The following is a 15,011-nucleotide window of genomic DNA, read 5'->3' as shown; positions in this document are numbered from 1 at the left end:
TTTACTTCCTAAATATCTTTTATATTAAGAAGAACAACAAAAAAATAAAAACAATTTAGAAACAAATAAAATTAAATAAAAAATACATGGAAGTTTACTTGTTAATTACCTTATCTTTTTTTTATGCAATTTTACAACACTAATACGGTTTCCGATATCATGATAATGAATTTCACAGGTGAAATTGTCGCTGACAAATAGTTTATACATATTAACATTAAGCTTTCTGACAGCCAAACAATGCACGTGTGGTTTGGTTTATGGCAAGACTATCTGTTAGCGATAATTTTAACAGTAAAATTTTTATTTTAATTTTAACAGTGACAATTTTAAATGTGTTATTCATTTACAGATTACCTGAAAAACTTTAAATGCCATCAGATTAAGGTGAATGTGAAACACAGTGATTATGCCGTATGTTTCTCACTTTGACACACGGATTCCTGTCAGATCACTGAAGTTAAGCAACGTCGAGCCTTGTCATTGCTAAAATGGGTGACAAATTTGGCCATTCCTGGTGCTATATATAGGAGGACGTTGACACCTCCCTGCAAGACTTTCAAAAACCCAACGTCGTCACCTCCCCTAACGGGGATATACATGCGATTTGGGACCACTTGTGAATTTCATACTCCCATGAAACTTCCTCCTTTGGAGGAAGCTGGTTAAATCTGAATAAGGGTTAGTACTACCACACACACACAGGGTGAGAAACAATGAATTTAATTTTTTGAAGCTTGAACATTACTTTTTGTAATGCTATATAGACATTACGGTTATATTGAAGATGCTACATCTGGACTAACTTGAATAAGTGAACTCCCAAATATTTGTATTGTTTTTTTTTTTATTTATTATTATGCTGAGACAATATTTATAGAAGTTTATTAAACAAACAAAGATGAATGTGAAAAGCGGTAAGAAACAACCGATTTAATTGTTTTGCAGCTTAATATTACCCTTGTTAGTGCTATATAAACAACATTACCCTTATCAGTGCTATATAAACAACATTACCCTTATCAGTGCTATATAAACAACATTACCCTTATCAGTGCTATATAAACAACATTACCCTTATCAGTGCTATATAAACAACATTACCCTTATCAGTGCTATATAAACAACATTACCCTTATCAGTGCTATATAAACAACATTACCCTTATCAGTGCTATATAAACAACATTACCCTTATCAGTGCTATATAAACAACATTACCCTTATCAGTGCTATATAAACAACATTACCCTTATCAGTGCTATATAAACAACATTACCCTTATCAGTGCTATATAAACAACATTACCCTTATCAGTGCTATATAAACAACATTACCCTTATCAGTGCTATATAAACAACATTACCCTTATCAGTGCTATATAAACAACATTACCTTTATTAACGCTATATAAAAAACATTACCTTTATTAACGCTATATAAAAAACATTACCTTTATTAGTGCTATATAAAGAACATTACCTTTATTAGTGCTATATAAAGAACATTACCTTTATTAATGCTATATAAAGAAGCCAGCTATATTGAGAATGTTAACTCTGGACTAATTTGAAGAAGTTAACGCCTAAATATTTGTGTTTTTAACTATTATGCCAAAATAAAAATTACAGAAATTTATTACACAAATTAAAGCTATCTTATTTTTTGCAAACAATTTTATTTCTGCACCATATTTCTTTTATTAAAATTCCGAATTTTTTTTTTTTTTTGGAAAAAATCGTAATAAAAAAGTCGTGATTATTTGAAAGCTAAACTCTAAAAAACGTGTTGGTTTGAAACATTTTAGTTCATTCTTTTATTTTCATTATGCATTACAGGCGGACGGTAACAACTGCTACCTAATAGACCATCCTAACCTATTTTTATTTGACACGTTAGGTGAAAGCACAAATTAATCAGAGCACATAATCAAATCCCCATGTTAAGAATGGGTTTATAGATACTAACATTGTTACTTCAGCATAGTATTTTTGCCATGGGTGCTAATTCCCACTATTTTATTGGGCCGTCAGTAGCTCCCACTAACAACCATAGTTTAATTTTTTTTTTTTTTTTTACAGATGGGGTGGGGACATACTTCCACCTGGCAAAGCTGGTACACGGATCCTGCTAGTTTCAAAATAATAATGGCGGATCGCTGGATCATGAAAGTAAGTGTTTTATGTAATAATGTACTCAAATGTTATCCATTTCGACATCATAGACTCTTGAAAATTCAGTATGTTATTGCTATACATACTATGAGATGTCTGACTAATTTTTTATGATTTCAGTTTCAAATAAACAGCTACAGCAGGAATTGGAATACACCTTACTAAAGCCTGATTGTCACAGCTGGTGAATTTCACAAATGCAATGTGGATGTGAGGACACTTTAGAACAATATGCAATAAAATTCTGTTTTAAAGTTGGGAAAAAAAATGTTACAGAAACGTATGGAATGCTTCAGACTGCTTTTGGACCATCTTGCATGAATCGAACATCAGTTTTTGAGTAGCATAAGAGAGTCAAGGAAGGCAGGGAGTCTGATGGATGATGAGAAGTGTGGGTGGAGTAAGGAATTAAGAACAGCAACTTTGATTGGCCAAATAAAGAATTTTATGGATAAGAACCATCGTGTGTCTACAGAGGCAATAAGTGTACAGTTTGATATCAGTGCGATATCTGTACACAATTATTTGCGAGGAACTGAATTTGCAGAAGATTTGCATGAATGCACCAGTCCAAAACTCCATCCTTGTAACAGACTGCTTGACCAAGATAGGCATCAAGACAGTTGCTCATCCTCCCTATAATCCAGACCTTGTTGCCTGTGAATATTGGTTATTCCCTAAGCTTAAGGAAAACCTTAGAAGCTGTCGTTATGAGACAACTGAGGAGATGAAAGAGGTTGCAACGAGGGTCATTGACACGCTCACACAAGAGGACTTCGATTGGCCTTTCCAGAAGTTGCTGGAATGGTACAACAAGTGTATTGCAGACAGAGGAGATTACTTTGAAGGGGACTAGAGTTTCATGCGTGTACTATCAATAAAAGTGCCCATATGAAAAAAGTCTGCAAACTTATTGAAGGCAGCTCGTAGTTGAAATTCAATTTTTGATTTTCGTTATTCGAAACAAATACGATATTTTTTTTTTTTTTTTTTTTTTTTAAAGATAAACCATTAACTATTTTAAGATAGTGGTCATCCCCCTTTTACTTCCCCCCCCCCAAATAAAATGATTTGTATTCGATCATTATTAAGTGACATTGAATTGGAAAATTCAGTCAAATGTTTTCCAACTTGATCTCAGATCTTTAATTACAACGTTCATTAAGTGTTTCTAAATAAATAAAAAAAAAAAAAAAATCATGTGCAAAAATTATTTTGATTGTTGTCACTCTCCTTTCCTTGATTAATAGCTTTTGTTTTTCTTTTCTTTAAGTATATATACTCAGCAGGGTGGATAGATTTAAGCCAGATTTGTTTACAAATGCATAAATGGTGGCCTTCCACGTGCTAATCCCATTTACAGTGCGTATTTTTTTTTATCCCAATTCTTCGTAATACTGATTAGTAAAATTCCACAAAGCATGAGATTACAGCTAAGCTATTCAACAGCTCGCAAAAAAAAAAAAAAAAAAAAAAAAAAAAAAGCATAAAAATAGAAACGGTTGTTCAAATCAGGTTAACAGTTTGTCACAAATTACTGACCAGTATTATCGAGTTTCTCCAAGTTTGGAAGAGCACGTAACACAGTTTCTCTGTAACCTTCAAGCTGGCTGACGGGGTTCCTGTCTATCCATAAGACTCGCAAGTTGGTCAAGTTTTTCAGATAGCAAATTTCGTGCAGTTCAGAGATATTGTTGTTTCTGGCAAAGAGTTCTTTTAGATTGAGACATTCTTTGAAATCCTCCAAAGATTCAAGGAAATTGGAACTGGGGGGGAAAAAAAAAAAAAAAAAAAAAATTAAAAGAAAAAGAAAAAAAAAAAAGAAAAAATTAAAAGAAAAAGAAAATTTAACAAAAAATAAATTAAACAAAAATAATCAGATATTTGTATAGAGTTTTGAAAACATCAGATCTGAATGGGGGGTGTCAAGAGTTAAAAAAAAAATGTATAAAAATATATATTAAATGTGGAGTAAATGATTTCTTGGAACAGATAAATGAACCCTATACGAACTCATTAAATTCATGTACCCTACATTTAATCTACTACAGCTCTACACGCTCTATTGAGCTGATATCTGCAGTATTCTGAATGACTGATGTGTAAGCCACATAATCCACCCTTCTTTATAAATGGTAGCTATAAGTTTATATACCTTTTGCCATTCTCTGGCTCTGAACAAGTGACTTAAATTTCATAATGAAAAGAGGGACCCCCCCCCCTCTTTAGCTGTTTTTTTTCTGAGGAACACATATCTGTCTCTGACGAGTTGTTTGGTAAATCTCTGCTATTTATCAAAACACAAGACGTACTACATTAACATATGAATAAAATACTCTGAGTAGTAAATAAATACATCTTCTGGTTTTGAAAAGTTAACTATATAAAATTAGGCAATACATAAAAAGAAAAAATTTTGAATTATTATTTGTGTTTAAATATAGTATTGTTTATTACATACATCAAAAAAAAATTTTATTATTATCCCCGTTTGAATATAGTATTGTTTATTTTCAAATTTGAATAATAATTTTCTTTATTTTTTGTATTTCCTAACTGTATGATTTAGTTGCAATATTGAGCATCTTCTATCATATGAAGATTTCTTTTGATATCTGTGACACCATCCCACTTGATTGTTTTATTTGCATGATATATACATATATAAATAAATTTTATTATATATTATTTTGTTATATACTCTGTAATTACATCAAGCTTCATAACAGATTGGTCTAAATAAAAGGTAAAATTGAAGAAACATTTTCACGCACACACACAGACAGACACATATTGTTTAAAGTAGTATTTTTGTTGTTATATTTTTAGCTCCTTATATCAAGTGGCTTCATACATTGTCTCAAGCAATTTTCACACAAAAAAAAATTATCCGGGAACTTAGTATAATTGTAAAAGATAATGGGTAAACATTTGATAAAGATAATTATAAAGGCTTTAAGATGATGCACCAAGCTCTGAAAGTGACTAAGAGAATAATTGAGCAGAAAATAAGTCAGATAAGCATAGAGTGAAAGGCAATTTGTTTTTTTTAAATTCTTTTTTCATGAAAATCACTTTAAACAAAGCATGAAGTCACTTGATGTAAGAAACTTTAAAAAAAAAAAAAAATTCCAAGGTCAAAAACTTTTTTTTATACCTGGGCAAAGTGCCACTGGCACTATATTTATCCCAGGACAAAATAAGCAAGGTAACTTAATAAAACGAACCAGTATTTTGCTTTTGTGGATTTAGAGTGTCAAGAAAGATTGTTTGATGGGCACTGTGTAAATCAGGGGCAACTGAGTTGTTAATTATGTTTGTTCAAACAATGTACAGAAATTTTTCAAGTTTTTTTGTTTTTTTTTCAGAATTAACAGCACATTTAGTAACAATTTTAATATTGGAGTAGATGTACACCAGTATTTTTTTTTTTTTTACTTAGTCCGTTGCTTTTCATTGGTATCTTAAAAGCATTACCCAGGAAGTTTTGTACAGGTTGTCCAAAAAAGATGCTGTATATTGATGATTTAATATTTGCCTGTGAAGCAATGGGAAACCTAGTCGTTAACTTGAAGAATTGAAGGAATGCTATGTAAAATAATAGTCTGAGAGTGAATGTTACCAAGACCAAAGTGGTCAGCGGTTCTATTGTTGAAAAACTCACAAAAAAATCCTCCTGCTCAGTTTATGGAAATGGAAATGGGTGCAATTCAATTTCTAGCTGCACTTGTAAATATTGGATATGCAAGAAGTGCAGTGGAATTACTTGTAAGATGAAAGAGGATAATCAATTTATGTGCAAGAAGTGTAAGAATAAAAATGGCTGAGAACTCAGATGCGGACAAAGTATATTTGGATGACAAAGGTATTGAGAAGTTATGTTACCTTGGTGATACCATTCTATTGTGGATATACTAACGATCATCTCCAAGTATGTATACCATGTACTGGGCAATGTGGGGGGAAGGGAAGGTGGCAACTCTCTCTCTCTCTCTATATATATATATATATATATATAAAGCATTTACATTAGCCAAACATTCATAGGTAATGTGAATTGGAAAAATTGCATGGAGGATATTGCCAAGACGACTGCAAAGAAGCTTAGCTCTAACCGCGCTCTAAGAATACACACATTTGACATTATCTTATATCTCTACAAAACCATTATTCCTCAATGCATGAAAGGTTGTTGTCACAAATAGGCCAGTACATCAATCGATAGTCTCTATTGAACAGGTAAAAAAAAAAATTAAAAAAAAAAAAAAAAATTTCAGTCTAATAAGTCCTTCTCCGTCAGACAAACTCCAAGCCACTTTCCCCATCGCCACAATGTTGCATCCCTGTATTTATTTTACAAGTATTTTAATGGAATGTGCTCTGATAAACTCTTAGCACTGGCAGCCTCTTCACATAAATACCCTGACTAACCAGACAAGCAGCAAAATCTCATGCCTTCAATGTTGGAGAGTCTTCTACTCTAATAGTTTCTTCCCCCAAACTGCTAGACTTTGGAATTCCTTCCATTTCTTGATTGTACTAACATGCAGAATTGTAAATGAATGTAATGTGAACAAACATCCTGCTGTTCAATTCCTTACTTAGAGTGTTCCTGTAGGTATGGTCCCAAATTCATAGTTGATCCTTACGTCTCAGTGTAAAACATTCTGTTTGAAGGTGGATGGAGTGAATTCTTTTTTTTTTTTTTTTTTTTTTTTTTACACGGTAGTCACCACTTATCAAGGCCTGGAAGCCACTCAGGGATAAGGGTTATTGCAAGTACATTACGTTAGTATGGAGAGTTAATGAAGTGTTTCCTTAAGAAGGCGGTTCATTGGGAATTTGTTAACGTTGGACTTGAACACATCCAAGTTGTAGTCAGGTGGGAAGCAGGCAGACGAAACAGAGTTTCACAGGCGTGCACTTCTAAGAAAGAAGCTTTGTTCATGGAATCCATGTTTTGATTTAGGCACAGATAAAGAGTGGGGGAAATTTTTCACAGTGGATTCAGCTAGACGGGTGTTTTTCGTGAAAGATTGGCAAGGGGGGACCAGAGATTGGAGTTCAGACGAGCACCTGCCATGGAAATAACGATAAAACAAGGATAGGCTTGCAACGTCTCTTCTGTGGGAGAGAGGTTGCAGGGTAGAGAAAAGGGCATCCCCCACTAAGCCACGAAGTCTATTTTGTACTCTGTCAAGGCAGGATAGGCTGTTTTTAGCAGCTCCTGCCCAGATATGGCAGCAGTATTCCATCCTTGGACGTACTTGGCTTTTATATAGATAGAGAATTGCATCAGTAGTGAGATATCTTCTGGAGCGGTAGAAGGATCCCACCATCTTTCCAGCGACCTTGGCAACAGACTTGATGTATGTGTTCCATTTCAGATCAGGAGTAAAGGACAAACCCAGAAGCTTGTCAAAACACGGGGCTTCTCCTAGACGAGAATTGGAGTTAAAAAAATAAAATAAAAGCATTACCACTCTCTATCAAGAAAAGAGTCTATCAGGCATGGATATACAGTGTGATGATGTATGGAAGTGAAATTTTTAAAAGCTGTCCAACACATGTCAGCGTGAAAAATGAATATTAAACCAAATATTATGATGAGCAGCACTTTTTAATTAAATAGAAACTATTTACCAATTAAAAAAAAAACAAAAAATACTTTTTCCTATAATCTTTTTTTTGTGTTAAAATCAAAAAGAATTGATGTATGTTCCTTGTATTACTAACTAGGTGTGTGTGTGGGGGGGGGGTAAATCAAGACAATAATAAAATGGAAAATAAAGAATGAACGAAATAACCCTGTTTAAATTTTAAAACTTTTTTTAAAATTCAGAAAAACAAAATAAAAAAGGCAATAAAGGATAAACGAACGGAAAAAAAAAAATGGCACAAATAATCCTATTTAAATATTAAAACTTAAAAAAAAAAATGTCCGAAATGTCGGCGCAAACGTACAACCTTAAGACAATGACGCTTTCACTATAACCACTACTCTACGATCACGTCAACAAAGTAACGTCGTTTTTTTTTTTCTATTTAAACTGATTCAAGAAAGAACGTTTTTCACACATGCATGTTTGGCTAAATTGTCATGAAGGAACGATTTTTTTGCTACCCTCAATAATTGCAAACCTTTATTTCTATGCGAAATAATTGAATATTTTTTTTTTTTTTTTTTTTTTTTTTTACATATTATTTGACCGAGACATTGCCCTTTCAGACGGTACCAGTTTCGACCCGGTCTGATGCCGCTGAGAAAACTTTTAGGCATACATATATAGATACATTTAAATAGATAAATGAGATTTATATAATAGACTAGCCGGGGTACCTGGATGTTTAGAGGCATGTGTGTGTGTGCGTGGGGGGGGGGGGGGGTAAAATGAAAACAAAGCGAAGTAATAACCCTGTTTAAATACAGCAAACAATGTTAAAACTTCTTAAAAAAAAAATCATGAAAAAAAAAACAATTAAAAAGACGAACGTGATGCAATACGAACGGTCTAGCGGTGCCCGGATGTTTGAAAAACAAAAAAAAAGATTGAGTGGGGGAGGTAGGCTCAAACTTGAATCCTTTAGGCGAAAGTGAAAAAAAAAAGTGATGACTTAACTAAAAAGTGAATTAGGTCAAACATCAATCCCACAGTCAAGTTTGTTTTGGTTTTGTTTCCCCAAGATGTTGGGTTGAAAACCAGCTCCCCATAAAAAATGGGGGTGTCGAAATGAAAGCAATTGTTTGATATGACGATTTTCATCGCATTGATCAAAAGCTGATTGCTTTCTGGACGTTCTGGCGTGAAAGCCGAGAACACACACCGTTTCAATTTGGTTTCACTTTATTTACACTAAAAAGCCGAACAAACAGGCAACACAGCGAAATAGCACAAATCTTATAAAAGTTGATGTAAATAAATCTAGATACAACGCATGTTTGCAACTCCTAGATATTATTTAGACGGTATATAAAAAGTTCTAAGACATAGTAACTTTAATTGGTTTTCATCGGGGGAGGGGGTTTACTTGCGAAGTCATCGGATTTTTATCTGTTTGTCAACTGTTTCACAACTGCGCATGCATGGATCGTTCATATGACAGGTTCCTTATGTTAAGAATAAGTAGATTTGAAAACATATTTTAAAGATCATATCAAGTTGGCCTAAGTGTTATCGTACTTGATTCACTGTTTTTACATTTTGGTTTCGATTTCAGCTCAAGTATTTTTTTTTTTTTTACTTACAAGAAGTGAACTACATAAAAGTCCCAATGAGTCAACTAATTATGTATACAGATGTCAACCCCTCTCTTTCACCAGTCGGTTGAGGACGATCGTCGACCTCGGAACCCTTCCACTGCCGGTGATAATTCTTGGCCATCTAAAGTTACTGGTATGGGGAAGTAACCGAATTATCGGTTGATCGTCTAGATATATATCCTGGACCAATTCGTTGTGTACCCTCTAAACGACGAACGTCGTCAAAAGAGAGCCATGGATTTTTTTGTGTAGTAAAAGAAAAACAAAAACAGGATAAAACGATTCTGCACCAAATATATATTAACAAAAAAAAAGCAGTACAGTTCTTATAATTCTTTCAGAGTCCTGAAGGAAGCGATGTGTTATTATGCTAAGAATATGGTCGAAGGCATCAGCTTGTAACCTTGTGGAGTGCCGGTCTCTGGGTATCTGAAGAAATGTGTCAAGTCAAGAGCCAACTCTGCTTTAACTGTGTTCCTCTCTGCGCATCTCTTCTCCAAGAAATGCCTGCGCATTTTCTCTTTTGTCCATCTGACTTGTTGATAAACAATTATATCGCCCTCTGAACATCACGCGGATATTATTTCTTTTTTGTTTAGAAATTCAATTCTCAGTCCATAATCTAAATTATCATTTACAAAAATAACACAATGGCTCGCTTCAAAGATCTGATCGAACTCAAATAAACAGTTAGTAAATTGTTTTTGTTAACCTTTACACACAGAGTTCTCAGGTTTCTTAAATAAACAACTTGATACCAAGTGGTTTTGCCTTTCTTCCTAACGGGGGGGGGGGCATCAACCTACCCACACCCTTACTTTGTTACACAGATGTAACTGTATAATCCAGCACCTGGGCAACACTGGGTACATCTGCTAGTACTAAACAGATTTTAAATCTAAAATGGTTTCTCATTAAAAAAAAAAAAGTTTTATAGCTTATAGACATTTTTTAGTCAGATATATTAGAAACTTCTTTGTTTTTACTTACTCCTGCTTTATGTTATAAACAGGGCTATGACAACAGAATATTATTCTCATTGTTTTGACTCAAGTATATATCCGACACTGTTAATCAACCGAGAACCACATCACTAGGTGTGTCAGAAATTTCGTGAAAAATAGTGAATAATTCCACCCCATCTTTCCAAGCTTATAACTCCTCAAAAAATGTAATTCAAGCCTTAATTTTTTTTTTTTTTAATTAAAGGAGCAAGGACCAAGGTTTCATTAAAAAACAAACAAACAACATAGTTTAAAAAAAAAAAGGTTTTAAACTTCGAACTTTACAGGTAAATTTCTAAAAAACACTACTTTTTTTTTTTTTTTTAAATTTGAATATATTATTTATTGACCTTTTTTCTTCAATTTGTGATATATACCACATTTGAAAATGGGGTGGCGTGAATTTAAAAAAAAACATTTGTCTAAAATATTATATTCGGTTTATTGGAAAGAGCATAAAATTTCACATTGACCCTGAAAATATCGTAAAAATAGAATCGATAGAAAAATTTTGATAGATTTTTAAAGTTTAAAAATTGAAAAATATTGAGTTCGTAAAATTCATTACTATTTAAAAAAATAATATTTCTATTACTTTTAAAACAACTTTAATAGTTTATTTTGGAAGTATAATCCATAAAGAAAATAAACAACCCACTTTTAAAAAGAGAAATTACGAGTTTTTTTATATTTTATTCGCAGTTTCGTGTTAGGGGTGTCAAAAATTCCTACAAAAATTCTGATACACCTACCACATCATTCGATATAAAAGCATATAAGATATCAACAGATACACACTAGAGAATCAAAACAATGAAAATAATATGCTGTTGTCCTAGCTCTGGGCAATCCAAGCTTTCTCGAATTCTATTGTTTAATTATAGATCTAATATTAGAACAAGTGTTCATTACACTTATGTGTTATATGAAGTGGGTGTGACAGCATAAAAGCCAGAAATTACTCTGGGCTAGACGGTACTCACTCTGCCCCATGCCCCACACTATCACTAATGTTCTAAGACAACTACATCACGTTTCCGAAATGATTACCCTTTGCATGCTAACTGTAAAAAATGATTTTATTTTAATTAGAATGAAAATAATTATAAATTACTTTCTCCAAATAGTTTTGTTAAATTAAAAATTTACCCCCCTCCAACCTCTCAAAATATCTTATTTATATTGCAGAACTTGTAAAGCAAAACAAATAAGCTTTTTTTTATTTATTTGCCTTTTGCATTACCAAAATCGAATTGTAACTTTACACATTTTGATAAAAGTATTATCTAAAAAAAAAAAAAATGTTTATTAGCGAGAGAAAGGATCTAATTGCTTATAGTATCGGGGATGGGGAGGGACAGGAAGCCATGTTTTGATGAATTGAAAGTCTTCACCTCCCCCTGCTCTCCTCATGGTAAGCAATTTGAAGTTTGAAAAAAAAAAAAAAAGAGAGAAAGGAAATACAAGGAAGAAAGAAAAAAAAACTAGGAAAAGAGAAAGAAAAAACTGGGAAAAGAGGAAAAATAAAGAGTTAAAAAGAACAAAAAATAAAATAGAATCAAAACAAATCAGACTTATTTAAAAAAAAACAAAAAAAAAACAAGAAAAGAGATTTAAACAGAAATTCTGCTTTTATGGAATTACAAAAAGGCTCACATCTTTATTAAAACATTGATTAACAACCAGTTCTTCCAGTCTTCTGGAGGTCCAATCCTTACTACAAGTGATAAGTAAGGATAAGATAAATTAACACTTCTACTTGGTAATAGCTGATGGAACAAGAATAATCTATTCTGGATTAAATGAACAGTTCGGTTTGAAATTTGGTACAGATTCTGTAATTCAATAAGATGCATTTGGAGAAGATCAGAGATTGCACCGGTCAATGCGTTATGAAAATAACAATTAAGATGAGAATAGAATTTCTAATAATCGAAAATTGAAAAAAAAAAAAAAAAAAAAAAAAAAAATTGTGGAAAAATATTAGGTTGGTGCAAAAATAATAACGGTTTTTGACGTTCAACTTCAAGTCAAAAAAACCACATTTTTGCTGCAACCTATAAAACCAAATTAGTATCACTAAAGAAAGAATTCCTGGAGACATTAGAAAATTAATAACATCTATCTTGATTTCATCTAGCAGTAAAAACAAAAAAAACAAAAAAAAAAAAACGAAAAGTCATAAATACTTTTTATTTTTAACAACTACTCAAAACTAACTATACAATTTGTAATGCTTTTATGAAAATATTCCAAAGAAAAATTGGGTACAAGCGCATATTTACAAAGACAAATGACTTCATGTTTTTGAAAGCGGCCAGCACTAAATGGTGTAGTCTATACTAATGACCCCAACAAAAATATAGGTCAACACATATGAAAACGAATTATTTTCATTAAAACACTTTATTTATAGAAACTGTTATTTTATAAATCAGAAAGAAATAAATAGAAAAGAAAATGAAAGGATGTTTACTTAACATTGTTGAAAAATCTTTTTCATATAATAAATTCAATAAACAAACACAATGGAAAAGAAAATGTATATTTGTCCAAAAATAATTAAACTTCATAATAAACACAGATGGTATTGCTGAAAGGTTACAGTGTAGTGTGGGCCACTTTCAAAGCAGGAAATCATTTGCCTGGGTAAATATGCGCTTATACCAAAAAGTGTATAATTTGTATAGTTATGAAGCAGTAGAAACAGTGAAATCAAAAGCACTGAGAAATATTACCATCAAAGATTGGCTGAAAGAGCAAAGTCAGAGAGAGAGAGAAATAGAAAATCGCTCAAATCATTCATAAATCCTGATAAATCACTGTTTTCTCAAGCAAAAGAGGCTTAGGTAGACTTAAACAGTAGCTAGGTAGATAAGCAAGCAATTCAATAGTCAAATGATTATCAAAAAAAAAAAAAAAAAAAAGAGTATTAATAAAGTCAGTTTTCTTATGTATATAAAATAAGAGATGTGGTTGAATGGAGCATTTTGATTGGGCAAAGCTGATTTGAGTTTTTATATTTAAAAGATTCTGATTTTTTTTTTTTTTTAGCAAATTGAAATTTTATCATAATGTCAAATTGCATAACAGAAATCAATGAAACTATCTGGTTTCAAGTCAGAAGACTTGCTGAAACTGATATAATGAGGGTTTATCTCTTAGCTATCATTACTTTTATGGAAGGTGCTCGACTGAGCTACAATCTATGCCCCCCCTTCTCCTGTAAAACTCGCCTACCTACTATAACTGTAAGCAATTTCCCTCGCTCTCCATCTGTGTCTAAAATTAAATGAAGATTTCCATGAGAAGAGTTTCTTTCCTAGAACTATCCATTTATGGAACACAATACCATGGAATTGCTTCCCAACTGACTATTACATAGTTGTTTTCAAGTCTAATGTAAATAAATTCTTGTTGAGAGCTATCCTCTTCAAGTTTCACGGTGTTGTCTCACAATCTAGTTAAGACACATTAACCCTTATCCTTGAGTGGCCTCCGGACCTTAAATAAAAAAAAAAAAAAAAATGAAATCGGCAATGAAAGTGCATCATTGAAGATTGATTTTTACTGCAACAAAAGAATGTATTTTAGATCTGAAATCTGCAGAAGCAATATTACAATATTGCCATGTTTCTAAACTTTGAGATGAGGATTGATAATTTATAGTAAGGTTCTATATCATATATATATATATATATATATATATATATATATATATATATATAAATAGGTTTAAAGCTCCCAGAATTCATACTAGAATTCTTCACAAAGCATAACAAATAAAGTACTAGGTATAATAGGTATAAGTTGTAAGTGAGAGTCTTTTGGAGGTTTAAGGTTCAATATTCAGTGCGGGCAATACAAAGAATACAGTTGCAATTACTTAAGGCTTCTACTTAGTCATGGCTGACAAAACAAGAGCATGCACTACTGATGCAATTCTCTTAGTTTCCCCTCTCTGTCCTGCTCTAAGTAAATCTGTCGACCTAGTCCACAAATTCCAAAATTTCATCATGACAAGTTTCAAGAAAAAATACACGATTAAACCCGGTTCTCCAACTTCCAACGTAGACCCCTACTACCATGTCTCCTTCTCCAACATCAGGGGTCTACGTTCTAACCTTCCAGAGGTTGAAACCCAATTACAGGAGACTAAATCAGACCTTTTATTTTTAAGTGAAACTGGCATTGGACAGGCTATTTCCCTTGATGAGTTTGCAATTACAGGATACTCTAACTTAACTTCTAAATCTGACCCCCAAGATCGCCATGGGCATGGAATATGTGCCTATATAAAAGATAGCTTTCCATGTGGGAGGGACATCTCCAGGGAAGATCCTAACTTACCCTATATGTGCTTCCGGGTTGCTTTAGCTCACACTACTGCATTTATATTTACTCTCTATCGCCCCCACAACAGCGGAGTTACTATCTTTCAAAGCATATTATCTGAGAAAATTGACCAAGTCCTTTCTACTTATCCTTCAGCTAACATTCACGTATGTGGAGACTTCAATGTTCACAACGTCGAATGGTTGACCCACTCAAACAAGACCGATGATGAGGGGAG

The 15,011-nt window shown here is 32.7% G+C and overlaps 1 protein-coding gene across 6 annotated transcripts in view; it reads right to left on the bottom strand.

Moving 5' to 3' along the window:
- Window positions 1-15,011, bottom strand: part of LOC145246685 (cilia- and flagella-associated protein 410-like) — a 115,577-nt gene that overhangs the window by 76,931 nt on the left and 23,635 nt on the right. For all 6 annotated transcript variants that reach the window (XM_080108405.1, XM_080108406.1, XM_080108408.1 and 3 more), the window contains exon 3: window positions 3,716-3,939. In XM_080108405.1, the coding sequence (XP_079964531.1) occupies window positions 3,716-3,939 (224 nt within the window). The remainder of the gene's footprint in view (window positions 1-3,715; window positions 3,940-15,011) is intronic.

This window comes from Euprymna scolopes, chromosome 24 (assembly GCF_053919585.1).
Source record: "Euprymna scolopes isolate OS-2025 chromosome 24, ASM5391958v1, whole genome shotgun sequence".
Classification (NCBI taxonomy): domain Eukaryota; kingdom Metazoa; phylum Mollusca; class Cephalopoda; order Sepiida; family Sepiolidae; genus Euprymna; species Euprymna scolopes.
Note: the sequence above shows the minus strand (reverse complement) of the source record. Positions and strands in the feature narration are given on the sequence as shown.